Source organism: Eucyclogobius newberryi, unplaced genomic scaffold, assembly GCF_026437365.1.
Source record: "Eucyclogobius newberryi isolate DKJ021-1_F unplaced genomic scaffold, fEucNew1.0.hap1 SCAF_5, whole genome shotgun sequence".
In the NCBI taxonomy this organism is placed as follows: Eukaryota; Metazoa; Chordata; class Actinopteri; order Gobiiformes; family Gobiidae; genus Eucyclogobius; species Eucyclogobius newberryi.
Window position 1 is genome coordinate 12,005,246 of NW_027316167.1, and position 27,564 is coordinate 12,032,809.

At 35.4% G+C, this 27,564-nt stretch overlaps 1 protein-coding gene across 1 annotated transcript; it reads left to right on the forward strand.

Moving 5' to 3' along the window:
* Positions 1-1,456: 1,456 nt before the first annotated feature.
* cyp19a1a (cytochrome P450, family 19, subfamily A, polypeptide 1a) lies at positions 1,457-21,733 on the forward strand. Its single transcript, XM_072464996.1, has 9 exons — positions 1,457-1,662; positions 15,055-15,205; positions 15,279-15,433; positions 16,252-16,440; positions 17,186-17,300; positions 17,386-17,497; positions 18,647-18,809; positions 19,616-19,857; positions 21,177-21,733. Exons 1-9 carry the CDS (start codon positions 1,488-1,490, stop codon positions 21,423-21,425), a joined length of 1,551 nt encoding a protein of 516 aa, XP_072321097.1. The 5' UTR covers positions 1,457-1,487; the 3' UTR covers positions 21,426-21,733.
* The last annotated feature ends 5,831 nt before the right edge of the window (positions 21,734-27,564 follow it).

The following is a 27,564-nucleotide window of genomic DNA, read 5'->3' on the forward strand; positions in this document are numbered from 1 at the left end:
GGAATGGATTGATGGATCCCTGGCTGTGGCAAGTACCATAACAAATAAGATATTGTTCATTCAAGAGCTAGAATACATAGGCTACTTGGTCTAAATCAGGGGTGTCCAAACTCCGGAAGAAATCTATCAAAACCGAAATACCAAACATCTCGATGAGACACAAGGTCCCTCTTCTGCCTGAAGAGTGGGTCCAGCTCGCCTCCGACGGTCCCTCATCTGCCTGAAGAGTGGGTCCAGCTCGCCTCCGACGGTCCCTCATCTGCCTGAAGAGTGGGTCCAGCTCGCCTCCGACGGTCCCTCTTCTGCCTGAAGAGTGGGTCCAGCTCGCCTCCGACGGTCCCTCATCTGCCTGAAGAGTGGGTCCAGCTCGACTCAGACGGTCCCTCATCTGCCTGAAGAGTGGGTCCAGCTCGACTCAGACGGTCCCTCTTCTGCCTGAAGAGTGGGTCCAGCTCGACTCAGACGGTCCCTCATCTGCCTGAAGAGTGGGTCCAGCTCGACTCCGACGGTCCCTCTTCTGCCTGAAGAGTGGGTCCAGCTCGACTCAGACGGTCCCTCGTCTGCCTGAAGAGTGGGTCCAGCTCGACTCAGACGGTCCCTCTTCTGCCTGAAGAGTGGGTCCAGCTCGACTCAGACGGTCCCTCTTCTGCCTGAAGAGTGGGTCCAGCTCGACTCAGACGGTCCCTCTTCTGCCTGAAGAGTGGGTCCAGCTCCAGTCTCCTCGTGTCCGTCTGTCCGTCTGTGAGAGTCGGATCTCTCCTTCACTGGAACTCCTCCAGGTTTCTACGCTTTTTTCCCAAAGAGGTTTTTTTTGTAGTTTTTCCTGGCCGAGAAGGAGAGTCTAAGGACAGAGGACCCTGGGACATCGTCCCTCGCCACCACAGACATTGTCTGACTTCATCGCCACCACAGACATTGTTGATTCATTTCTCCCTGTGGCCCTCAGAGGCAACTGTTGTTGTGATTTTGGGCCTTACAAAAATAAATTGATTTGATTTGATTTGAGATTCTGAAAGCTTCACTTGGTCGTCATGTCTGTGCTTCCCTCTCCGTAAATGTTTCCAAACTGGGTGCAGAAGGTTTGCTCTACACGTTGCCACACACTCTCCATGTGCAGGTGCAAAAAGACTCACAGAACAAAGACTCTTATTTCATTTTAGATCAAACGCCCCACTTTTTTATTTCCCTTGGCAGATGCATTTTCAATAACAACCTTTTTGCCAATGTCCTGTGCGTCTGCCTTTGAAGCCGGAGCACATTTCATCTCAAAACTGTCAAATACACAGTTTCCAGCCAAACCGTGCTCTGATCTGAAGGACACGGCGCAGATCCGTGGCCCAGGGTCGTGCCTCGTTATGTTTATGTTTTGTGAGTGTTGTGGCTCGAGCCGTGACCTTGACCTGGCGTCGAGCCGGTGCCGGAGACATAAAAACCGCCCCGTCCCTCCGCGCTCTCCCGGCATTTACGCCTCGATCCCGCGCGACGACATGACCGACCTGAGCCTGGACGGCGACGTCATGACGGACAACAGGTCCCACGATGCCTCGGGGCCGCTGTTGTCTTCGGGGGTCTCCGCGGCGACCAGGACCCTGGCGCTGCTGGCGTGCGTGCTGCTGGTCGCCTGGAGCCACAGGGAGAAGAAGAGGAAAGCTCACGTGCCAGGTTTGATTTAGAGCTTATTTTGGGTCTAAAACGTTAGGATTGAACGGCTTTTTTTGGTAGAGTTTGAGTGGAAATATCTGAACGCTTTGTAGCTGAGGCTTTTAACTGTTTAATGTAAGATACAACTTCATTTAGTGAATTGATTCATCACAGCTAACCAATGATGGAAATAGTTGTTAATTACTAGACTACGAATGAAGTCACCTGAAACATGCCAGGAGCTGAAGAGCTTTAAGACTTAAAGACAGAGCAGGAATCACACACAAAACACACAAACTGATTCACTTGTAAAAATGTTGTAAAAATCGTACATTCACACGTCTCTCGCAATCTAAACACCTAACTGATAAATGGGGAGAATAATCCGACTTTATAAGCATTTTGTATAAGTCTTATGATACTAAATACGTGTTATTAAGCCATTATCAGAAATGTGTGTGCTTAAACCATGTACAAAGGATTTATAAGAGCACAATATCCAAATGCTTGTGCTTTATAGAGCTTATTATTATGACTTATTCATTGTTTTATTGTTTTGTGTTGCATCGATCACCAAGACAAGATCCGATGTTTTGGAATTTTGTTCATTGACAATGGCAATAATCCTTCTGATTCTGATTCTGATTCTGATTATGATTATGATTATGATTCGTACTTGTAAACAAATAATTAGTGCTTATTAAAGCCTTATAAATACTAAGGAACCATATTTTTAAGAATTACTTAAATATTTATTAAGAATCACAGGTTTATCTACAACATAAAGAGTGTTACTGGATCAAGCTTGGTTCAATTGAATAAACTGTTGGTTCATTCTGTTTTAAGTCTCATGCTATAATAGAGATATTAAAAGTGCAGTTGTTATAAAGTGATTAGTTTAGATTTGTAATGAGCTAAATACTAAATACTATTGGTGGTGTCGGTGATGGATTTGACTTGCTCTCTCTTTTCATTAGCCTCTGTATAATAAAGACTTCATTTGTTTAAACTGCTAAAGAAATATGTGACCAAGCGACTGTTCTGAGATGATGAGATTATGAGATTATGAGATTATGAGATAATGAGATAATGAGATAATGAGATAGTGAGATTGTGAGATTGTGAGATTATGAGATAATGAGATAATGAGATTATGATATTATGATATTATGATAGTATGATATTATGATATTATGAGATTATGATATTATGATAGTATGATAGTATGATATTATGATATTATGATATTATGATATTATGATATTATGATAGTATGATATTATGATATTATGATATTATGATATTATGATAGTATGATAGTATGAGATAGTGAGATTGTGAGATTGTTGCAGTGACAAATGCAACATGTGTTCACAAAAAACATGATGTGCGCCTCTTATTACAACATTATCATTATATTATTTATATATTTATAGCTTTCATTTCTCACACTTTATTCAGTGCTGGAAAGAAGGAAACAAATATATGTTCAGCATATTCATCTTGAATACACAGTTACTCTTTCATTTGGTTGTACTTAGTTTCTTTACTACAATGAAATAAATACATGATCGTACATGAGTTATAACTGCACACAATCTGTAAATACAATGAAAACATGAAGTTATGGGACGGTTTGTGCTTTAATCAGTGACAGATAAAGACATAAAAACTATGCAACATAAAACATGTTTTAATCCTATGTCTGGTTTTTACAGTTATATCATGTCATTCAAACAGGAAACAGTTCTTTTACTGGAATGAACTTTTACCCACAGATGACAGAGACATGACTCTTGTAAAACATGACTCTTGTAAAACATGACTCTTGTAAAACATGACTCTTGTAAAACATGACTCTTATAAAACATGACTCTTATAAAACATGACTCTTATAAAACATGACTCTTGTAAAACATGACTCTTGTAAAACATGACTCTTGTAAAACATGACACTTATAAAACATGACTCTTGTAAAACATGACTCTTGTAAAACATGACTCTTATAAAACATGACTCTTGTAAAACATGACTCTTATAAAACATGACTCTTATAAAACATGACTCTTGTAAAACATGACTCTTGTAAAACATGACTCTTATAAAACATGACTCTTATAAAACATGACTCTTATAAAACATGACTCTTATAAAACTTGACTCTTGTAAAACATGACTCTTGTAAAACATGACTCTTGTAAAACATGACTCTTGTAAAACATGACTCTTATGACTCTTGTAAAACATGACTCTTGTAAAACATGACTCTTGTAAAACATGACTCTTGTAAAACATGACTCTTATAAAACATGACTCTTGTAAAACATGACTCTTGTAAAACATGACTCTTATAAAACATGACTCTTGTAAAACATGACTCTTATAAAACATGACTCTTATAAAACTTGACTCTTGTAAAACATGACTCTTGTAAAACATGACTCTTGTAAAACATGACTCTTGTAAAACATGACTCTTATGACTCTTGTAAAACATGACTCTTGTAAAACATGACTCTTGTAAAACATGACTCTTATGACTCTTGTAAAACATGACTTGTAAAACATGACTCTTGTAAAACATGACTCTTATAAAACATGACTCTTATGACTCTTGTAAAACATGACTCTTGTAAAACATGACTCTTGTAAAACATGACTCTTATAAAACATGACTCTTATGACTCTTGTAAAACATGACTCTTGTAAAACATGACTCTTATGACTCTTGTAAAACATGACTCTTATAAAACATGACTCTTATGACTTGTAAAACATGACTCTTGTAAAACATGACTCTTATAAAACATGACTCTTGTAAAACATGACTCTTGTAAAACATGACTCTTATAAAACATGACTCTTGTAAAACATGACTCTTGTAAAACATGACTCTTATAAAACATGACTCTTGTAAAACATGACTCTTATAAAACATGACTCTTATAAAACTTGACTCTTGTAAAACATGACTCTTGTAAAACATGACTCTTGTAAAACATGACTCTTGTAAAACATGACTCTTATGACTCTTGTAAAACATGACTCTTGTAAAACATGACTCTTGTAAAACATGACTCTTGTAAAACATGACTCTTGTAAAACATGACTCTTATAAAACATGACTCTTGTAAAACATGACTCTTATAAAACATGACTCTTATAAAACTTGACTCTTGTAAAACATGACTCTTGTAAAACATGACTCTTGTAAAACATGACTCTTGTAAAACATGACTCTTATGACTCTTGTAAAACATGACTCTTGTAAAACATGACTCTTGTAAAACATGACTCTTATAAAACATGACTCTTGTAAAACATGACTCTTGTAAAACATGACTCTTATAAAACATGACTCTTGTAAAACATGACTCTTATAAAACATGACTCTTGTAAAACATGACTCTTGTAAAACATGACTCTTGTAAAACATGACTCTTATGACTCTTGTAAAACATGACTTGTAAAACATGACTCTTGTAAAACATGACTCTTGTAAAACATGACTCTTATAAAACATGACTCTTATGACTCTTGTAAAACATGACTCTTGTAAAACATGACTCTTGTAAAACATGACTCTTGTAAAACATGACTCTTATAAAACATGACTCTTATGACTCTTGTAAAACATGACTCTTATAAAACATGACTCTTATGACTCTTGTAAAACATGACTCTTATAAAACATGACTCTTGTAAAACATGACTCTTATAAAACATGACTCTTATAAAACATGACTCTTGTAAAACATGACTCTTATAAAACATGACTCTTATGACTCTTGTAAAACATGACTCTTGTAAAACATGACTCTTGTAAAACATGACTCTTGTAAAACATGACTCTTATAAAACATGACTCTTGTAAAACATGACTCTTATAAAACATGACTCTTATAAAACATGACTCTTGTAAAACATGACTCTTATAAAACATGACTCTTATGACTCTTGTAAAACATGACTCTTGTAAAACATGACTCTTGTAAAACATGACTCTTGTAAAACATGACTCTTATAAAACATGACTCTTGTAAAACATGACTCTTATAAAACATGACTCTTATAAAACATGACTCTTGTAAAACATGACTCTTATAAAACATGACTCTTATGACTCTTGTAAAACATGACTCTTGTAAAACATGACTCTTGTAAAACATGACTCTTGTAAAACATGACTCTTATAAAACATGACTCTTATGACTCTTGTAAAACATGACTCTTATAAAACATGACTCTTATGACTCTTGTAAAACATGACTCTTGTAAAACATGACTCTTATAAAACATGACTCTTGTAAAACATGACTCTTGTAAAACATGACTCTTGTAAAACATGACTCTTGTAAAACATGACTCTTATAAAACATGACTCTTATGACTCTTGTAAAACATGACTCTTATAAAACATGACTCTTATGACTCTTGTAAAACATGACTCTTGTAAAACATGACTCTTATGACTCTTGTAAAACATGACTCTTATAAAACATGACTCTTGTAAAACATGACTCTTGTAAAACATGACTCTTGTAAAACATGACTCTTGTAAAACATGACTCTTATAAAACATGACTCTTATGACTCTTGTAAAACATGACTCTTATAAAACATGACTCTTATGACTCTTGTAAAACATGACTCTTGTAAAACATGACTCTTATGACTCTTGTAAAACATGACTTGTAAAACATGACTCTTGTAAAACATGACTCTTATAAAACATGACTCTTATGACTCTTGTAAAACATGACTCTTGTAAAACATGACTCTTGTAAAACATGACTCTTGTAAAACATGACTCTTGTAAAACATGACTCTTATAAAACATGACTCTTATGACTCTTGTAAAACATGACTCTTATAAAACATGACTCTTGTAAAACATGACTCTTGTAAAACATGACTCTTATAAAACATGACTCTTATGACTCTTGTAAAACATGACTCTTATAAAACATGACTCTTGTAAAACATGACTCTTGTAAAACATGACTCTTATAAAACATGACTCTTGTAAAACATGACTCTTGTAAAACATGACTCTTGTAAAACATGACTCTTGTAAAACATGACTCTTATAAAACATGACTCTTATGACTCTTGTAAAACATGACTCTTATAAAACATGACTCTTCTGACTCTTGTAAAACATGACTCTTATAAAACATGACTCTTGTAAAACATGACTCTTATAAAACATGACTCTTATAAAACATGACTCTTATGACTCTTGTAAAACATGACTCTTGTAAAACATGACTCTTATAAAACATGACTCTTGTAAAACATGACTCTTATAAAACATGACTCTTGTAAAACATGACTCTTATAAAACATGACTCTTATGACTCTTGTAAAACATGACTCTTGTAAAACATGACTCTTATAAAACATGACTCTTGTAAAACATGACTCTTATGACTCTTGTAAAACATGACTCTTATAAAACATGACTCTTATGACTCTTGTAAAACATGACTCTTGTAAAACATGACTCTTATAAAACATGACTCTTGTAAAACAGGACTCTTGTAAAACATGACTCTTGTAAAACATGACTCTTGTAAAACATGACTCTTATAAAACATGACTCTTATGACTCTTGTAAAACATGACTCTTATAAAACATGACTCTTGTAAAACATGACTCTTATGACTCTTGTAAAACATGACTCTTGTAAAACATGACTTGTAAAACATGACTCTTATAAAACATGACTCTTATGACTCTTGTAAAACATGACTCTTATAAAACATGACTCTTATGACTCTTGTAAAACATGACTCTTGTAAAACATGACTCTTATAAAACATGACTCTTGTAAAACATGACTCTTGTAAAACATGACTCTTGTAAAACATGACTCTTGTAAAACATGACTCTTATAAAACATGACTCTTATGACTCTTGTAAAACATGACTCTTATAAAACATGACTCTTATGACTCTTGTAAAACATGACTCTTGTAAAACATGACTCTTATAAAACATGACTCTTATGACTCTTGTAAAACATGACTCTTATAAAACATGACTCTTATGACTCTTGTAAAACATGACTCTTGTAAAACATGACTCTTGTAAAACATGACTCTTATGACTCTTGTAAAACATGACTCTTGTAAAACATGACTTGTAAAACATGACTCTTATAAAACATGACTCTTATAAAACATGACTCTTATAAAACATGACTCTTGTAAAACATGACTCTTGTAAAACATGACTCTTGTAAAACATGACTCTTATAAAACATGACTCTTATAAAACATGACTCTTATAAAACATGACTCTTGTAAAACATGACTCTTATAAAACATGACTCTTATGACTCTTGTAAAACATGACTCTTGTAAAACATGACTCTTGTGACTCTTGTAAAACATGACTCTTGTAAAACATGACTCTTGTAAAACATGACTCTTATGACTCTTGTAAAACATGACTTGTAAAACATGACTCTTGTAAAACATGACTCTTATAAAACATGACTCTTATGACTCTTGTAAAACATGACTCTTGTAAAACATGACTCTTGTAAAACATGACTCTTATAAAACATGACTCTTATGACTCTTGTAAAACATGACTCTTGTAAAACATGACTCTTATGACTCTTGTAAAACATGACTCTTATAAAACATGACTCTTATGACTTGTAAAACATGACTCTTGTAAAACATGACTCTTATAAAACATGACTCTTGTAAAACATGACTCTTGTAAAACATGACTCTTATAAAACATGACTCTTGTAAAACATGACTCTTGTAAAACATGACTCTTATAAAACATGACTCTTGTAAAACATGACTCTTATAAAACATGACTCTTATAAAACTTGACTCTTGTAAAACATGACTCTTGTAAAACATGACTCTTGTAAAACATGACTCTTGTAAAACATGACTCTTATGACTCTTGTAAAACATGACTCTTGTAAAACATGACTCTTGTAAAAAGTGACTCTTATAAAACATGACTCTTGTAAAACATGACTCTTGTAAAACATGACTCTTATAAAACATGACTCTTGTAAAACATGACTCTTATAAAACATGACTCTTGTAAAACATGACTCTTGTAAAACATGACTCTTGTAAAACATGACTCTTGTAAAACATGACTCTTATGACTCTTGTAAAACATGACTCTTGTAAAACATGACTCTTGTAAAACATGACTCTTATGACTCTTGTAAAACATGACTTGTAAAACATGACTCTTGTAAAACATGACTCTTGTAAAACATGACTCTTATAAAAACATGACTCTTGTAAAACATGACTCTTGTAAAACATGACTCTTGTAAAACATGACTCTTGTAAAACATGACTCTTGTAAAACATGACTCTTATGACTCTTGTAAAACATGACTCTTATAAAACATGACTCTTATGACTCTTGTAAAACATGACTCTTATAAAACATGACTCTTGTAAAACATGACTCTTATAAAACATGACTCTTATAAAACATGACTCTTGTAAAACATGACTCTTATAAAACATGACTCTTATGACTCTTGTAAAACATGACTCTTGTAAAACATGACTCTTGTAAAACATGACTCTTGTAAAACATGACTCTTATAAAACATGACTCTTGTAAAACATGACTCTTATAAAACATGACTCTTGTAAAACATGACTCTTATAAAACATGACTCTTATAAAACATGACTCTTATAAAACATGACTCTTATAAAACATGACTCTTATGACTCTTGTAAAACATGACTCTTGTAAAACATGACTCTTGTAAAACATGACTCTTGTAAAACATGACTCTTGTAAAACATGACTCTTGTAAAACATGACTCTTATAAAACATGACTCTTATGACTCTTGTAAAACATGACTCTTATAAAACATGACTCTTATGACTCTTGTAAAACATGACTCTTGTAAAACATGACTCTTATAAAACATGACTCTTGTAAAACATGACTCTTGTAAAACATGACTCTTGTAAAACATGACTCTTATAAAACATGACTCTTATGACTCTTGTAAAACATGACTCTTATAAAACATGACTCTTATGACTCTTGTAAAACATGACTCTTGTAAAACATGACTCTTATGACTCTTGTAAAACATGACTCTTATAAAACATGACTCTTGTAAAACATGACTCTTGTAAAACATGACTCTTGTAAAACATGACTCTTGTAAAACATGACTCTTATAAAACATGACTCTTATGACTCTTGTAAAACATGACTCTTATAAAACATGACTCTTATGACTCTTGTAAAACATGACTCTTGTAAAACATGACTCTTGTAAAACATGACTCTTATGACTCTTGTAAAACATGACTTGTAAAACATGACTCTTGTAAAACATGACTCTTATAAAACATGACTCTTATGACTCTTGTAAAACATGACTCTTGTAAAACATGACTCTTATAAAACATGACTCTTATGACTCTTGTAAAACATGACTCTTATAAAACATGACTCTTCTGACTCTTGTAAAACATGACTCTTATAAAACATGACTCTTGTAAAACATGACTCTTATAAAACATGACTCTTATAAAACATGACTCTTGTAAAACATGACTCTTATAAAACATGACTCTTATGACTCTTGTAAAACATGACTCTTGTAAAACATGACTCTTATAAAACATGACTCTTGTAAAACATGACTCTTATAAAACATGACTCTTATAAAACATGACTCTTGTAAAACATGACTCTTATAAAACATGACTCTTATGACTCTTGTAAAACATGACTCTTGTAAAACATGACTCTTGTAAAACATGACTCTTGTAAAACATGACTCTTATGACTCTTGTAAAACATGACTCTTATAAAACATGACTCTTATGACTCTTGTAAAACATGACTCTTGTAAAACATGACTCTTATAAAACATGACTCTTGTAAAACAGGACTCTTGTAAAACATGACTCTTGTAAAACATGACTCTTGTAAAACATGACTCTTATAAAACATGACTCTTATGACTCTTGTAAAACATGACTCTTATAAAACATGACTCTTATGACTCTTGTAAAACATGACTCTTATAAAACATGACTCTTATGACTCTTGTAAAACATGACTCTTATAAAACATGACTCTTATGACTCTTGTAAAACATGACTCTTGTAAAACATGACTCTTATAAAACATGACTCTTGTAAAACATGACTCTTGTAAAACATGACTCTTGTAAAACATGACTCTTGTAAAACATGACTCTTATAAAACATGACTCTTATGACTCTTGTAAAACATGACTCTTATAAAACATGACTCTCATGACTCTTGTAAAACATGACTCTTGTAAAACATGACTCTTATAAAACATGACTCTTATGACTCTTGTAAAACATGACTCTTATAAAACATGACTCTTATGACTCTTGTAAAACATGACTCTTGTAAAACATGACTCTTGTAAAACATGACTCTTATGACTCTTGTAAAACATGACTCTTGTAAAACATGACTTGTAAAACATGACTCTTATAAAACATGACTCTTATAAAACATGACTCTTATAAAACATGACTCTTGTAAAACATGACTCTTGTAAAACATGACTCTTGTAAAACATGACTCTTATAAAACATGACTCTTATAAAACATGACTCTTATAAAACATGACTCTTGTAAAACATGACTCTTATAAAACATGACTCTTATGACTCTTGTAAAACATGACTCTTGTAAAACATGACTCTTGTGACTCTTGTAAAACATGACTCTTGTAAAACATGACTCTTGTAAAACATGACTCTTATGACTCTTGTAAAACATGACTTGTAAAACATGACTCTTGTAAAACATGACTCTTATAAAACATGACTCTTATGACTCTTGTAAAACATGACTCTTGTAAAACATGACTCTTGTAAAACATGACTCTTATAAAACATGACTCTTATGACTCTTGTAAAACATGACTCTTGTAAAACATGACTCTTATGACTCTTGTAAAACATGACTCTTATAAAACATGACTCTTATGACTTGTAAAACATGACTCTTGTAAAACATGACTCTTATAAAACATGACTCTTGTAAAACATGACTCTTGTAAAACATGACTCTTATAAAACATGACTCTTGTAAAACATGACTCTTGTAAAACATGACTCTTATAAAACATGACTCTTGTAAAACATGACTCTTATAAAACATGACTCTTATAAAACTTGACTCTTGTAAAACATGACTCTTGTAAAACATGACTCTTGTAAAACATGACTCTTGTAAAACATGACTCTTATGACTCTTGTAAAACATGACTCTTGTAAAACATGACTCTTGTAAAAAGTGACTCTTATAAAACATGACTCTTGTAAAACATGACTCTTGTAAAACATGACTCTTATAAAACATGACTCTTGTAAAACATGACTCTTATAAAACATGACTCTTGTAAAACATGACTCTTGTAAAACATGACTCTTGTAAAACATGACTCTTGTAAAACATGACTCTTATGACTCTTGTAAAACATGACTCTTGTAAAACATGACTCTTGTAAAACATGACTCTTATGACTCTTGTAAAACATGACTTGTAAAACATGACTCTTGTAAAACATGACTCTTGTAAAACATGACTCTTATAAAACATGACTCTTGTAAAACATGACTCTTGTAAAACATGACTCTTGTAAAACATGACTCTTGTAAAACATGACTCTTGTAAAACATGACTCTTATGACTCTTGTAAAACATGACTCTTATAAAACATGACTCTTATGACTCTTGTAAAACATGACTCTTATAAAACATGACTCTTGTAAAACATGACTCTTATAAAACATGACTCTTATAAAACATGACTCTTGTAAAACATGACTCTTATAAAACATGACTCTTATGACTCTTGTAAAACATGACTCTTGTAAAACATGACTCTTGTAAAACATGACTCTTGTAAAACATGACTCTTATAAAACATGACTCTTGTAAAACATGACTCTTATAAAACATGACTCTTATAAAACATGACTCTTGTAAAACATGACTCTTATAAAACATGACTCTTATGACTCTTGTAAAACATGACTCTTGTAAAACATGACTCTTGTAAAACATGACTCTTGTAAAACATGACTCTTATAAAACATGACTCTTGTAAAACATGACTCTTATAAAACATGACTCTTATAAAACATGACTCTTATAAAACATGACTCTTATAAAACATGACTCTTATGACTCTTGTAAAACATGACTCTTGTAAAACATGACTCTTGTAAAACATGACTCTTGTAAAACATGACTCTTGTAAAACATGACTCTTATAAAACATGACTCTTATGACTCTTGTAAAACATGACTCTTATAAAACATGACTCTTATGACTCTTGTAAAACATGACTCTTGTAAAACATGACTCTTATAAAACATGACTCTTGTAAAACATGACTCTTGTAAAACATGACTCTTGTAAAACATGACTCTTGTAAAACATGACTCTTATAAAACATGACTCTTATGACTCTTGTAAAACATGACTCTTATAAAACATGACTCTTATGACTCTTGTAAAACATGACTCTTGTAAAACATGACTCTTATGACTCTTGTAAAACATGACTCTTATAAAACATGACTCTTGTAAAACATGACTCTTGTAAAACATGACTCTTGTAAAACATGACTCTTGTAAAACATGACTCTTATAAAACATGACTCTTATGACTCTTGTAAAACATGACTCTTATAAAACATGACTCTTATGACTCTTGTAAAACATGACTCTTGTAAAACATGACTCTTGTAAAACATGACTCTTATGACTCTTGTAAAACATGACTTGTAAAACATGACTCTTGTAAAACATGACTCTTATAAAACATGACTCTTATGACTCTTGTAAAACATGACTCTTGTAAAACATGACTCTTGTAAAACATGACTCTTGTAAAACATGACTCTTATAAAACATGACTCTTATGACTCTTGTAAAACATGACTCTTATAAAACATGACTCTTATGACTCTTGTAAAACATGACTCTTGTAAAACATGACTCTTATAAAACATGACTCTTGTAAAACATGACTCTTGTAAAACATGACTCTTGTAAAACATGACTCTTGTAAAACATGACTCTTATAAAACATGACTCTTATGACTCTTGTAAAACATGACTCTTATAAAACATGACTCTTATGACTCTTGTAAAACATGACTCTTATAAAACATGACTCTTGTAAAACATGACTCTTGTGACTCTTGTAAAACATGACTCTTGTAAAACATGACTCTTATAAAACATGACTCTTATGACTCTTGTAAAACATGACTCTTGTAAAACATGACTCTTGTAAAACATGACTCTTGTAAAACATGACTCTTGTAAAACATGACTGTTATGACTCTTGTAAAACATGACTCTTGTAAAACATGACTCTTATAAAACATGACTCTTGTAAAACATGACTCTTGTAAAACATGACTCTTGTAAAACATGACTCTTGTAAAACATGACTCTTATAAAACATGACTCTTATAAAACATGACTCTTATAAAACATGACTCTTGTAAAACATGACTCTTATAAAACATGACTCTTATGACTCTTGTAAAACATGACTCTTGTAAAACATGACTCTTGTAAAACATGACTCTTGTGACTCTTGTAAAACATGACTATTGTAAAACATGACTCATATAAAACATGACTCTTGTAAAACATGACTCTTGTAAAACATGACTCTTGTGACTCTTGTAAAACATGACTCTTGTAAAACATGAGTCTTGTAAAACATGACTCTTATAAAACATGACTCTTGTAAAACATGACTTGTAAAACATGACTCTCGTAAAACATGACTCTTATATAACATGACTCTTGTAAAACATGACTCTTATATAACATGACTCTTGTAAAACATGACTCTTGTAAAACTTGACACTCGTAAAACGTGACTCTTATATAACATGACTCTTGTAAAACATGACTCTTATGACTCTTGTAAAACATGACTCTTGTTAAACATGACTCTTGTAAAACATGACTCTCGTAAAACATGACTCTTATATAACATGACTCTTGTAAAACATGACTCTTATAAAACATGACTCTTATAAAACATGACTCTTGTAAAACTTGACTCTCGTAAAACATGACTCTTATATAACATGAGTCTTATATAACATGACTCTTGTAAAACATGACTCTTGTAAAACATGACTCTTATAAAACATGACTCTTATAAAACATGACTCTTATAAAACATGACTCTTGTAAAACATGACTCTTGTGACTCTTGTAAAACATGACTCTTGTAAAACATGACTCTTATAAAACATGACTCTTATGACTCTTGTAAAACATGACTCTTGTAAAACATGACTCTTGTAAAACATGACTCTTGTGACTCTTGTAAAACATGACTCTTGTGAACAGGTCCTTTGTTCCTCCTGGGTCTGGGGCCTCTGCTCACATATCTGAGGTTTATGTGGACCGGGATCGGCACGGCCAGTAACTACTACAACCTGAAGTACGGGGACATGGTGAGAGTCTGGATCGATGGCGAGGAGACGCTGGTCCTCAGCAGGTGAGGACCACTCGAGCTCTGACTTAACCTCAAGTGTCTCTTTAGTTTAAGTGTGTCGTCCTGTCGTCACCAGAGCTTCAGCTGTGCGCCACGTTTTGAGGAGCTCAAACTACACGTCTCGTTTTGGGAGCAAGCTGGGACTGAGCTGCCTCGGGATGCATGAACGAGGGATTATTTTCAACAACAACGTCAACCTGTGGAAGAAGATACGATCCTACTTCAGCAAAGGTAATTATTTGGATTTTTAGTTTATCGCCGAACACAGTCTTAAAGTCTTAAAGCAAATTTTTTATTCATTCATGTGTAACTCTGCTTTGTTCCTCGTTTAAGTGCTTACAAAGATTCTGTTTTCACTCACCCCCTATCTCCGCCCACTTTCTGCATCTACTTCCAGCTTTTTCAAAATTCAGACTGCGATTCATGTAGTGTTCTAAAGTGTGATTGTGCCATTTTTCATCAATAAAATGATAATAAACTAAAGTCAGCAGCTTGTTATGATAAAATGCCATGAAGAAGTCACTGAACATGTTTTTATATTTATCAATGCTTCGTTTTATAATGAACAAATGTAAAAAACATGTATGTTATGGTTTAAAGCTAAATACCCATAAAAGCATCACATGTTTTCTTTATGATTAAACAGAATTCTACCTCTCCTATATCTTGCCAACTTCTGTGCTCATTCATCTCATAATATTCCTGTTGCTTTATATATTCTGTGTTTGTTCTGTGGTATTCTATACGTGTCTGGTCGTCCCATACTTTTAACTTTACCAACTCCCCTTATCACAGAACCTTGAATTGTTTGGGTTTTTGTTCTATCATACGAGATGTTGAGAGAAGTCTGGCATCTGGCCCAAGGTCATCTCCAGTCGTCTATAATCCCACGTTTGAGTAAAAGTAAAGAGCTGCGTTTGAAATAGGAATGAATATTTGTCCTGAAATCCCACTCTTCAAGACTGTATTCAAAAACCTTTAAACCTTTAAATGTTGTGTATTTACTGAAATATTCGCCCCATTTTTGAATCATAACGTGTGTTTTCCAGCGCTGACTGGTCCTAGTTTGCAGCACACGGTGGACATCTGCGTCTCGTCCACTCAGAGTCACCTGGAGGAGCTAAAGGTCGCGACCCCGGGCCCTCAGGCTCCGCTGGGGCAGGTGGACATCCTGAGTCTTCTGCGTGGCATCGTGGTCGACATCTCCAACCGACTCTTCCTGGATATACCTGTCAATGGTAAGTACTTTTTCCACTGTTTGGCGTATTTTATTGTTTTGGGACGCTGTATGTTTTGTTACGCTGTTTATTTTGTTATAGTTTATTTATTTAGTTTATTATGATGAAATAACTGGTAATAAAAGTGTGACAGACAGTTCTTTTCTTTGTCCTCTTCCTCCTGTGTTCTGCTGAATATTTAGAAAAGTGGTAAACTAAAGGCCTCGACCATTTGCTGATTGTCTCCTTCCTCTCCCTCCCCATTTAACGCTTCACCTGTCCTGCTTTTGGGCCGGAAAATAAAATACATCTAGTTCTGGGAGTTTACTTCATGTTATTGCTTTGCCTGGAATGTTCCACAGTATGACATTATACATTATCTTCCGTGCATTTATTCAATTAAAATCAGAATCAGATTACAAACATAAAAATTAAAGTATGAATACTTACTGAGAGCAGAGTCACCCTTCCACAGATCTGAACTGGTCCTGATGGCGTCACCTGCTGGTTTAAATGGAAATAGAAAGGTTTAATGCTATATTGTGGAACATTCCAGGCAAAGCAATAACATCTCCATTGAGACAAGCAGGTAACAGACCAATTATTGCACCAATGATTTATTTTATTTTGTCTAAACTACCACAAAGTTAATTGTTTAAATGTTTTACTAATTACCATACAAATGTGAGGTATTTTTCTGCTTTTTTGAATATACATTATTTATTTACATATTCATTTATCTATTTATTCATCTATTTATTTGCAGAGAAGGACCTGCTACAGAAGATCCACAAGTATTTTGACACGTGGCAAACTGTGCTCATCAAACCAGACATTTACTTCAGTTTGAACTGGATCCAAAAGAAACACAAGTCCGCAGCGTACGTCGTCCCTTCGTCTTCATCACTTCATGGGTTAAAAAGGCAGTGTATTTGATGTGTTGTTGTTGTGTGTCTTGTGCCTCAGTCAGGAGCTGCAGGACGCCATAGAGGAGCTGGTCCAGCAGAAGCGAGCAGCCATGGAACAGGCCGACAAACTGGACCACATCAACTTCACTGCAGAACTCATCTTTGCCCAGGTCGGACACACGCCGCGTTTAATGTATCTTTATTGTATCACATGTGTGGAATTATACTGGAGATTTTAAACTATTTTAACCTACAAATTGAAAACAAATGTTGTTGTGTTTACATCTGTTAAGGTACAGTTTGTTCATTTTGTCTAATCTTATATTATTTAAAGGCAGACTCATCCTTAAAGGTACCATAACATGCTTTTTTTCACGTTTCGTAGTCTATCCTAAGTGTATAATTGATAATAATAAGGGTTGTGCAACACCCTTAACATAATAGTTAAGATCATCAAATATCACCCAGACCTTGGACCCCCTCACCAACCCGGAAATGCAAACGGCTTGGTTTGATATTCGCCCCCACCCTTGCGAAGAGCGATCTGGCTCCCCCGCCCAACCCGTGACGTAGTCTCAGAGCGTGTGTGCCCCGCCCACCCGTGACGTAGTGTGTCCTCCACAGCTGTCTGCTGGGTGAGGGGGGATGATGACGCGTGCCTGTGGTTATGACGCGGTCTTGTAGACACGCCCCGTCAGTTTGGAGATTTGAGGAAAGGAGATGTATAGAGCTAAACACTGCAGGAATCAATCAAAAAAACACTCTGGATACATATATGAAGCACAAATAGCAATGTAAGAAGGTTAAAAGCTCTGAAAAGTCGATTTTGCATGTTATGGGACCTTTAACATTATTTTGAACGAAATAATTAGAAGCAGAGTTGCCAAGTCTGCTTCTTTATAGCGACGTTGGGCTTCTTTTAGACTTTCAGCATTTTTAGAGTAATATTTTTTTCCCCCTTGCTCCTTAGAGTCACAAAAGAGGTGATTTTTAGCCTTTTCTCACTTTCACGTTATAGACCCGGCAATGACTGAAATAAATTCTGTTTTAAAAGTGTTACATGTGTTAAATTTGTGATTAAAACATTCACATCTCATTAGCGCTCATTCAATAATGACACACGTTTAATTAGTCGGTTCTTGCTTGGAGCTCGGTTGTTTCTTTTGGGCTTTTATTCAAAATCTTGGTCACACATTGAATAAAAGTAAATATTGCTTAGGATTGATAGCAGTTTTTTAAAATGTATTTCATGTTGTTGCTGTTACGGACTTATTTTCTTGCCTCTACATCACTGAGTGTGCTTTGTTTGCCTGTCGCAGAATCATGGGGAGTTATCGGCTGATAATGTGAGACAGTGTGTGCTGGAAATGGTGATTGCAGCTCCAGACACTCTCTCCCTCAGCCTGTTGTTCATGCTGCTGCTCCTCAAACAGCACCCCCTAGTGGAGCTCAGGCTGCTGCAGGAGATCGACACTGTCATGGGTGAGAATTTGGATATTTGACTCATTCATTTTAAAAGGGGAAAAGTCTGTAATGAATATTAAGGACCAAAAATAAATGTATAAAAAGTTCTAGTAAAGTTCATAACATTTCACTTTTGCAAAAAATATAACAAAATGTATTTACTTGTTGCATGATTTTGCAAACATACAACCACACAATTGTATAAATATCCCGGCCTAAATTCGCTTATTGACAATGACTCTTGGATGAGAGCTGCATTTTGTTGTCTTAGTACCTGTACTCTGTGCAATGACAATAAGGTGGAATCTAATCTAATCTAATGAGTGTCGAAACGTCTAGTTTTTTTTCTAAACTGAGTCCAGATGACAACAATAGAACCTTTTTCTACAATGGAACACTTCTGGACGAATGAGAGATTACACCGACAACATACAACCATATTTTTTAGCATATTTCCATTCACTTGTCTGTTTAAACAACCAATTTAGACCATGTAGATCTTGGGAAAACGCTACGATCAGATAAACCAATAACTCATCCATTTTTAAAACATTACTCACCAATTTGTGATTTACAAGACAGAAATGAAACCTGGGTTACATGTGATTGCACAAATCATGCAATACTGTGATGCTTTAAATGTCCCATTGATTTGTCTTGTATTGGTTTTTGGCAAAGCTCTTTTATTTGTCACTTTCTTGATCTAAGTAGTGTCCCTCTCAGCTGATCTGCTCATGCCTGACACAAAGATCACGCTTCATGTGCCTGGAATATAACCTGGAGTGTGTTATAAATGTCTTCTCTTTATGAATCCTCTGTTCCAGGAGAGAAGCAGCTGCAGAACTCAGACCTGCCAAAGCTTCAGGTGATGGAGAGCTTCATAAACGAATGCCTGCGATTTCACCCCGTCGTGGACTTCAGCATGAGACGGGCGCTGGACGACGATGTCATTGACGGCTACAGTGTTCCAAAAGGGACAAACATCATACTGAACACGGGCCGCATGCACCGGACAGAGTTCTTCAACAAACCCGATGAATTCAACCTGGAAAACTTTGAAAAAAATGTGAGTGATCATTACAGGCCTGGAAATACAGTCAAAAGATCATAGAGTCCTTATCGTAGTGGCTATATTAGTCCTGTTTTAGTGCCTATTCCACCATTTGTTGTTCAGTCTTTTATTTTGCCATTACAAATTATTTATTAATCACATTTTCTTATGTAATTTAATGTATTACTGTATCTGATATTATTTAGGGGCATTTGTAGGCTGTGGCCAGGGGGGCACGCAGACAAACTTTAAGGACATTTTTTGTTTAATTTAACCATGGAGATAATAAGATCTGAAAGATGAATCAAAGGTGGCGTCATATTGGTTTCAATGGCTCAGTATTTTCTTCTGTATTACTTTTTCAACACGTCCACAATGTGACAACAGAAACATGCACCGTGTGATCTGATCAGCACGATGCCGGCTAGAGCTAGAGCGATGTTCAAATAAATCTTTAAAATGTTTTTAGGCACTTTGAGGATTTAAAATTCTACATTATTATCTTGGGAAAATTCCTTCAAAATGCGACCTATGTGAGAAAATAATCTTTGGTCCGGCCCAGTGTACATTTCACATAAATCATTTTTGCAGTTTAGCATTTTACATCTACACTGCCTGTTGTAGAAAAGGGTTCGGTTGTAGTCATCTGGACTCAGTTTTAGAAAAAAGCTAGACGTTTCGACTTCGAGTCCAGATGACAACAACTGAACCTTTTTCTACAATGGAACACTCCTGGACGAATGAGGGATTACACCGACATACACTGCCTGTTCAAAAATAAGTATACAACGCAGTTTTTAAACCCGACTGAGTGAGTAGCTTCTCATTTCTGAAACAACCATGTGGAAAGACGAATCCCGTGGTCATAGATGATGTCAGTGTGTTTGAAAAGGGTCAAATCATTTGCATCGAGCAGAGAAAACATCTAAAGAGAAGCAGAGACTAATGTACCACAGATCTGAACCTCAGTGAGAGTGTTTGGAGCTGGAGCAGGCTTTGTGCAGAGGTCACTCTCATCATCAACACAAGATCAACTGTGAAAAATAATGACACACTGGATTGAAATAAATACATTTAAATATTGCAGAAGCTTATTTAAATTATGCCAATAGCTGTAATCAAAGCTAAAGGCGGCCCTGATATTAGAGGTTTAATTTTGGACAGGCAGTGTAATTTAAATCATGATTGACCATTTGTTCAGTGTCCAGTCCTCATTTTCTAATTACTTCTATGTCTATGTAATCTAAAATGATATTATTTTTAGCCTATTAAATGTATTTTGATTCCAAGATATTCAACCTTCTCCACGCGTCTCTTTGGTCTGTCTCCCTCAGACCCCCCAGCGTTACTTCCAGCCCTTCGGTTCGGGGCCTCGCAACTGTGTGGGGAAACACGTCGCCATGGTGATGATGAAGTCGATCCTGGTGACGCTCCTGTCGCAGTACTCGGTTTGTCCACACGAGGGTGTCACTCTGGACCTCCTGCCTCAGACCAACAACCTGTCCCAGCAGCCGGTGGAGCAGGAGCAGCCCCTTGGAATGAGTCTGCTGCCCCGGAACAGAGCCGTGACCCGGGCTGCGTGATGAATGAGCCTGATGCCCCGGAACAGAGCCGTGACCAGGGCTTTGTAGTGTTTTTAGTTTTAGTTTGCTTTTATTGAGCACAAAGATCAGGCCCAGGAGCAGCAGTAGGAGCTCCATGGACTGTGTAAGTGCAGGAACGGGACAGAGACATGAGGACAACTGGAACAACCCCTCTACCTTATGCAAGACATTTTTGTAATATGTTTTATTTGTACGAAACAGTTGCATGAGCACAGGGAAAACACACATAGAAGATGCAGATTGTAAATAAACACAGCAATGTATATAATTGTTTAGTTTAGTTTTTGTAAGTTCTGCATCAGGACTAAAGTGTTTTTAGTAGATCTCTCAACACAGTTTCAGGATATGATATGATATAATACATACTGGTACAAAGCACATCTCCTGTTAACGTTAATGTATATAGTGCACTGTCCCTGTCTCAATAAACAAATTGTTAAAAATTTAAATTAAATATTGCAATCAAAAAAATCACAATAAATGAAAATAACTCTGACACATAAACCCTAAAGCTGGATAGTAAATGTGAACCCTTTTAAATGTGCGAAATAATTAAAAACATGAGCAACAATTAAAACATATCTGGTTGAAACACTATTTAGTATCTATAATGAGTCATTGAAGTCACTTCAATCTTTTACAGCTCAAATATTTTTTTATATTACAAAAAACTTAGGTACTAGCAATATATTGAGCCTTAAAAATGTTGTTCCATTTATTGATTAGTTATTATTGTGAAAGGTCCAATTTTGTATACGTTTTTCTTTTGTCATTCTAAACTGTTGATTGTAATAATCCGGGTATAATGTGTCATATAATCACGTATAAGCATATATTTTTCAATCGCAGCATCCTTTTTGTCTTAACATTTTTTAATGAAGAATTTATAAAAATAAAACAAAAACACAGAAATGTTTGTATAACGTTTTTATGTCGAGTACGGAATTAAAAATGTATTTCTTGTTTGTGACCTGAAGAGGGAGCCACACCATCTAAGCTCAATTCTACATCATCAAAATGCAACAAGCTCTGTCTCATAAACCCTTTTACCACAAGGTTTAATGTACAATCTATAACTACTTTGATCTTATGCCAGTTTAAGAAAAGCTCCAGATTGAGAAATTTTCAAATGCATTTCAAACATCAGCAATCTGAGTGATTCAGGGCCGTGAAACATTCAAAATAGATCATACAAAATAAACAAATTATTGCATAAATGAACGCGTGCAGTCCTCCGGGGGTGAGATGCTGATCGCAGAGTGTTGACGTGATAATCAATACACGCCTACTCCACTTTTTGCCTCAGCATCAAGTGTCAGCCTTTAACAGACTTCAGCCAAAAAGTCATGTCGATAAACTAAGATTTTAGTGCACTGTCATGATTTACGAGGTGAGAGAATCTATGGTTAAGAATCAGCAAATATCAGCATTTAACATGTATCTAAAAGAGAAAAAACAACTTTACATTAAAGTGTTGACTCACATGTGAAAAATACATGGAATATTCATGAATGACATCCCATTATGTCCCATTATGTTAATGTATTGTTTTAACGGTGAAGATAATGACTTGGGTTTTGTTTTAAGTGCTTGAAAATCATCTCAAATTGAAGAGGTTTTGTTACTTAAGTAAAAGTACAGATACAAGAAATGACTGAAAAACCTGTTTAAAAATGTACTTTAAGATTAAAAAGTAAAAGCATTTCTCTCAGATTTTTGTGTTAATTATGATTTTGGTAAAGGATTGTGCAGGTCGTTGATCAACAGAGGTTTTCTTGTTAGTCAGGATGTCACAATCATGTGCTTGAAATAACTCCTCAAACCAAATGAAAAGTACTTTCAGTACCACTTTATAGTAAATACACCTTAACTTGCCTTAACAAATCATGGATAAAGACTTAATTCACAATGAACTAAACGTTTATTAAGCATGATTCAGGCTTAGAAACTACTTAATTAAGGTTAAGGTTTAGAATTAGGTCATAAGCTATTTGTTCATTATGATTGAAGTGTTTGTTCATGCTTTATTAAGGTAAGAATAAGTGTAGTTATTCTAAAGTGTTACAGTCCTTTTATACTTTTCTGTCCAGTTCAAAAATGCAGTGGAGTAAAAAGTATTACTGCTCTCAAATATCCACTGTAACAACTAGTCAGGTAATGTACAGATAGCTAAAAATGTTCCTTAAATACAGTAATTGTATTTCATTACTTTCGACCACTGGTTATATGTAGCCACAGTCGCCTTGGAGCTGACAGACAGAAATGTGGCTGCCGACCGGCTCAACCACACGCCACGTTCACACAGACAAGGCAGTGTTATTGACTGGCCACATGAACCACAGTTTGCTCTTCATGGTGTAAATTAGAAACAAACTGAAGTCTCACACAGTGTTTCCAAAGACACTTCATTTACACAGCACATTTCATCGACAGCACGGTTCCCAAAGTGCTGCACGGACACGAAGCATACTACAAAATAAAAGGTGCTCAATTTGATCACAAGCCCCAAAACCGTAGAACAAAGGGCAAATCATAAAACGGCAATAAGTAAGTAAAATACATTAAAATAAAAAAACACCTTATAACCTTATAAAAAAACAACTTATAACAGTGTTAAAAGACAGAGAATAAAAGTGGGTCTTAAGACGAGACTCAAAACACTCCAGTTTGAGGGCCGTTCTATCGATCCACAGTTCTGCTGATGAATTCTAGACTAACTGTAAGAGTAAAAGTTCTCAATATTATCATCAGAACAAAAATATAATAATTATGACGGTGGTTTAGAAGCACAATTAAGTCATTTTACATTAATCCATATCCAACTGACGAACAACTGAAAAACGACACCAATTAATGACTTTTCTTATCTGCTCTTTTAGTCAGTACTATTTTTCTTCTTATTTTTTCATTCAAAAAGTTCTATTTCATAAAGTTGGTCGCGTGTTGGACTGTGGTAACTAACGGAAAAAGATTTTACTGTTGGTCATGTTCTCAGTAATTGTGAAAAAACGTTAAATTGTGTAAACTAAAACATGAGTCTTTCTACTGTGTTGAATAAAATGAGTTCCCAAAATGAAGCTGCTGAATTAAATATGGAAGACCGCCTAAAGGAGGGTTCTCAAGCTGTAAAACGAGAGTTCCTTCAACACAGCTGCTGCTTCAGCCCAACACAAGGGAATATGGACTGCATCAAGAGGTTAATTCTCCTCAGCACAAATCAAATCACCTTTTACAACTAAATCAGTTCTTTCTGGTCGGATCATCTATTATCAAATTAATTTAAAATGAAGCGCTGATTATAGACATTTTATACAGAGCAGTGCCTCCAGTTAGTGCCACATCCCGAGCCAATGTTGATGAAAGGTAATGAAAAGTATATTGAAATTAATAAATTGGTGGAAAACCGGGATTGTAATATATGGCTTTTATTTATATTATGAAAGTTTCTGTACCAGGATCATGACGAAAGTGAATACAAAAATAAGAAGTTCATGTTTATGTTTTTAAGATCCAAAATGCTAAACTCAGTCTTTATTCATAAGTATTCTGCCTTTATAGAGTGATAATGTAATGTCATTTTAAGCAGTGATCCAGCAGTTAATCAAATTGTTCCATGGCTTTTTATTGCCATCTGCAGTGATGCAGTCGCTGTATCAGACTGTTGTGGTGAAGAAGAAGGGTCGAAAGGCAAAGCTCTCTATTTACCGGTCGGTCTGCGTTCCTGCCCTCACCTATGGTCATGAGCTTTGGGTAATGACCGAAAGGACAATATAGCGGATACGAGTATGATATGAGTTTCCTCCGCCGGGTGGCTGGGCGCTCCCTTAGAGATAGTATGAGGAGCTCTGTTTCACTGAAGCAGCTCAGAGTAGAGCTGCTGCTCCTCCACCTTCGAGAGGAGCCAGCTGAGGTGGCTCGGGCGTCTGTTCCGGATGCCTCCTGGGCGCCTCCCTGGGGAGGTGTTTCAGGCATGTCCCTCGGCTGGCCTGGGAACGCCTTGAGATCCCCCTGGAGGAGCTGGAAGAAGTGTCTGGGGAGAAGTCTGGGAGTCTCTGTTTGGACTGCTGTGGTCAATATTGACCGGTCTAGTGACCTGACACTGCTTTGCAGTATTCTTTAGACTTTATTCTTAGAATTTATTCTTTAGTGCTTATTCTCCTCTTCTTTCAATGGCGGCCGGAGTGACCCTACTTTTTAGTGCTCCTACTTTTTCACCTGCTGGACATTCTGACCAATTAGTGATGACATCATAATGCAGTAAACACAGGTTACAGAATGTCCAGTTAGATCAACTTATTCTTAACATATTTATTTGGTCATTTTATCTCTGACTCAGACAGAGAAAGTAGACACTCACTAGAACTCATGAACTATTAGCATTAAGATGTCTTCAACTGTGACATACACTGATGTCCCAAATGAGGACTCGGACACCAACCCAGAGACCAAATATGAGGTGTTGGGAATTCTCGGGAGGGATTATTTGGAAGGATTACAAAGTGCCGCAATCGAGCCACCAAGGAAATTGTGGCTTTAAAACTCTTCAAGAAAGGAAGACAAACGAGTTTTATGAGAGAGTTGGAGATGTACGATTGCATCAAAGTTCTGCACCCGGATATCTTCAACTTCAATTGAATTCTTTGATTTCGAGGGCCGTCTGGCCTTTGAAATGTCGGACATGACAACTTTTTCATTCAGCCAAATCCGTCCAATGGTGAAACAACTCCTGACAGCCCTTCGAGGCCTTTAAAATGTTCAGACATTAAACCAGACTATATAATGCTAGTAAATCAGAAGGAGCAGCCCTTTAAAGTCAAGCTAAAAGACTTTGGTGTGACAAATGATGCAGCCTTTAGCCTCAAACCTTGAAGAGCTCATCAAAGGGTCAAAGAAGTTTTTGTCAGATGAAGAGTCCTCCGACAGAAAGGCGTTTCTTCACCTGCTGGAGATTGATGCAGAAGAGGATTACTCCAGCAGAAGCCCTCCTCCATCCTCTTATAACCATGGAGCACTTGCCCAAAGCGGACAATTATATTAAGGAGGCCCATGAGCTGATGCACATTGCAGTGACAACATAGGGTCCACTGCAACGAGCGAGTCTCAAGAAGATTGTGAAGAAGTAAAAGAAAGAGGCCTCAGCTGCAAACTGGTAGTGAAGGAGAAACTGCCTGTGGAGTGCAACAATGTAATGGAGGACATCTGTGATTTAGTACAGAAAGGAGAAGCTACAGATGCGGAAATTTCTGAAACGTCCCAGAGAGCCCACAGGTTCCACAACATGATTCCTCGTCCTCTCCTTCCATTCTTTTCGAGGCTGTGGAAGTTTCTGCGACCACACATTTTGCTTCTCTTTCTTCAGAAAACCAAAACGGGTCAAACGTTTTCCAGGCTTCACAAGAAGGTCCACAACATCTGGACCATCTGGACCATAGACCCTCCAGTATCTGCAGTGAAGAGAAAGACCATCATCGCTCCGTGTCAAACCAACACCAGGACCAGCCAAGAACTATTTACTAAGTTGAATAAAAGTTACAGAAATACACAATAATAAGTAGTGTTTACGTTTCATGTCTTTACAGAATTTTCAATTGTGGCAAGCTTTGAAAACAAACAATACATTCTAATCCAATCCAACTGTATTTGTACAGCACATTTCACCAACACAAAGTCTCCAAAGTACAGAACAAGCACAAGTAAAAAAGTTTAAAAAATAAATAAATACAATAAAAAATAAATAAATACAATAAAAAATAAATAAATACGTACAAACAGAATAAAAACGAATTAAAAACAACATAAAAAATATAAAATAATAAAAGACAGCGAGAGGACCACGCAATTCTCATTCCGGGTCAAATGCTAGTGAATAAAAGTGCATTTTAAACAAGACTTAAAAGCATCAACTGAAGGTGCAGTCTTTATGTGGGGAAGAAGACTATTCCAAAGTTTAAAATGAACTCTAAAACGACCTAAAAGCCAGTGCAAAGTTTGTTTCTCAAACTGTGGTACATGTACAGTACCTCTGCTGGTTTTATTTAGGGAACATCTATAAACATGTATTGTGCTCCTGTGGGTTAATGCTTATATATTCTCAGGTGGTACATGGTGTGAAACGTTT

What these genes read in the sequence shown, in the direction of transcription:
- cyp19a1a (XM_072464996.1), top strand. Translation starts at nt 1,488, where the DNA reads ATGACCGACCTGAGCCTGGACGGCGACGTCATGACGGACAACAGGTCC. An exon ending in CAGAACTCATCTTTGCCCAG is followed by an intron (nt 17,498 to 18,646) that starts GTCGGACACACG and finishes TGCCTGTCGCAG; the next exon opens with AATCATGGGGAGTTATCGGC. An exon ending in GGAGATCGACACTGTCATGG is followed by an intron (nt 18,810 to 19,615) that starts GTGAGAATTTGG and finishes CCTCTGTTCCAG; the next exon opens with GAGAGAAGCAGCTGCAGAAC.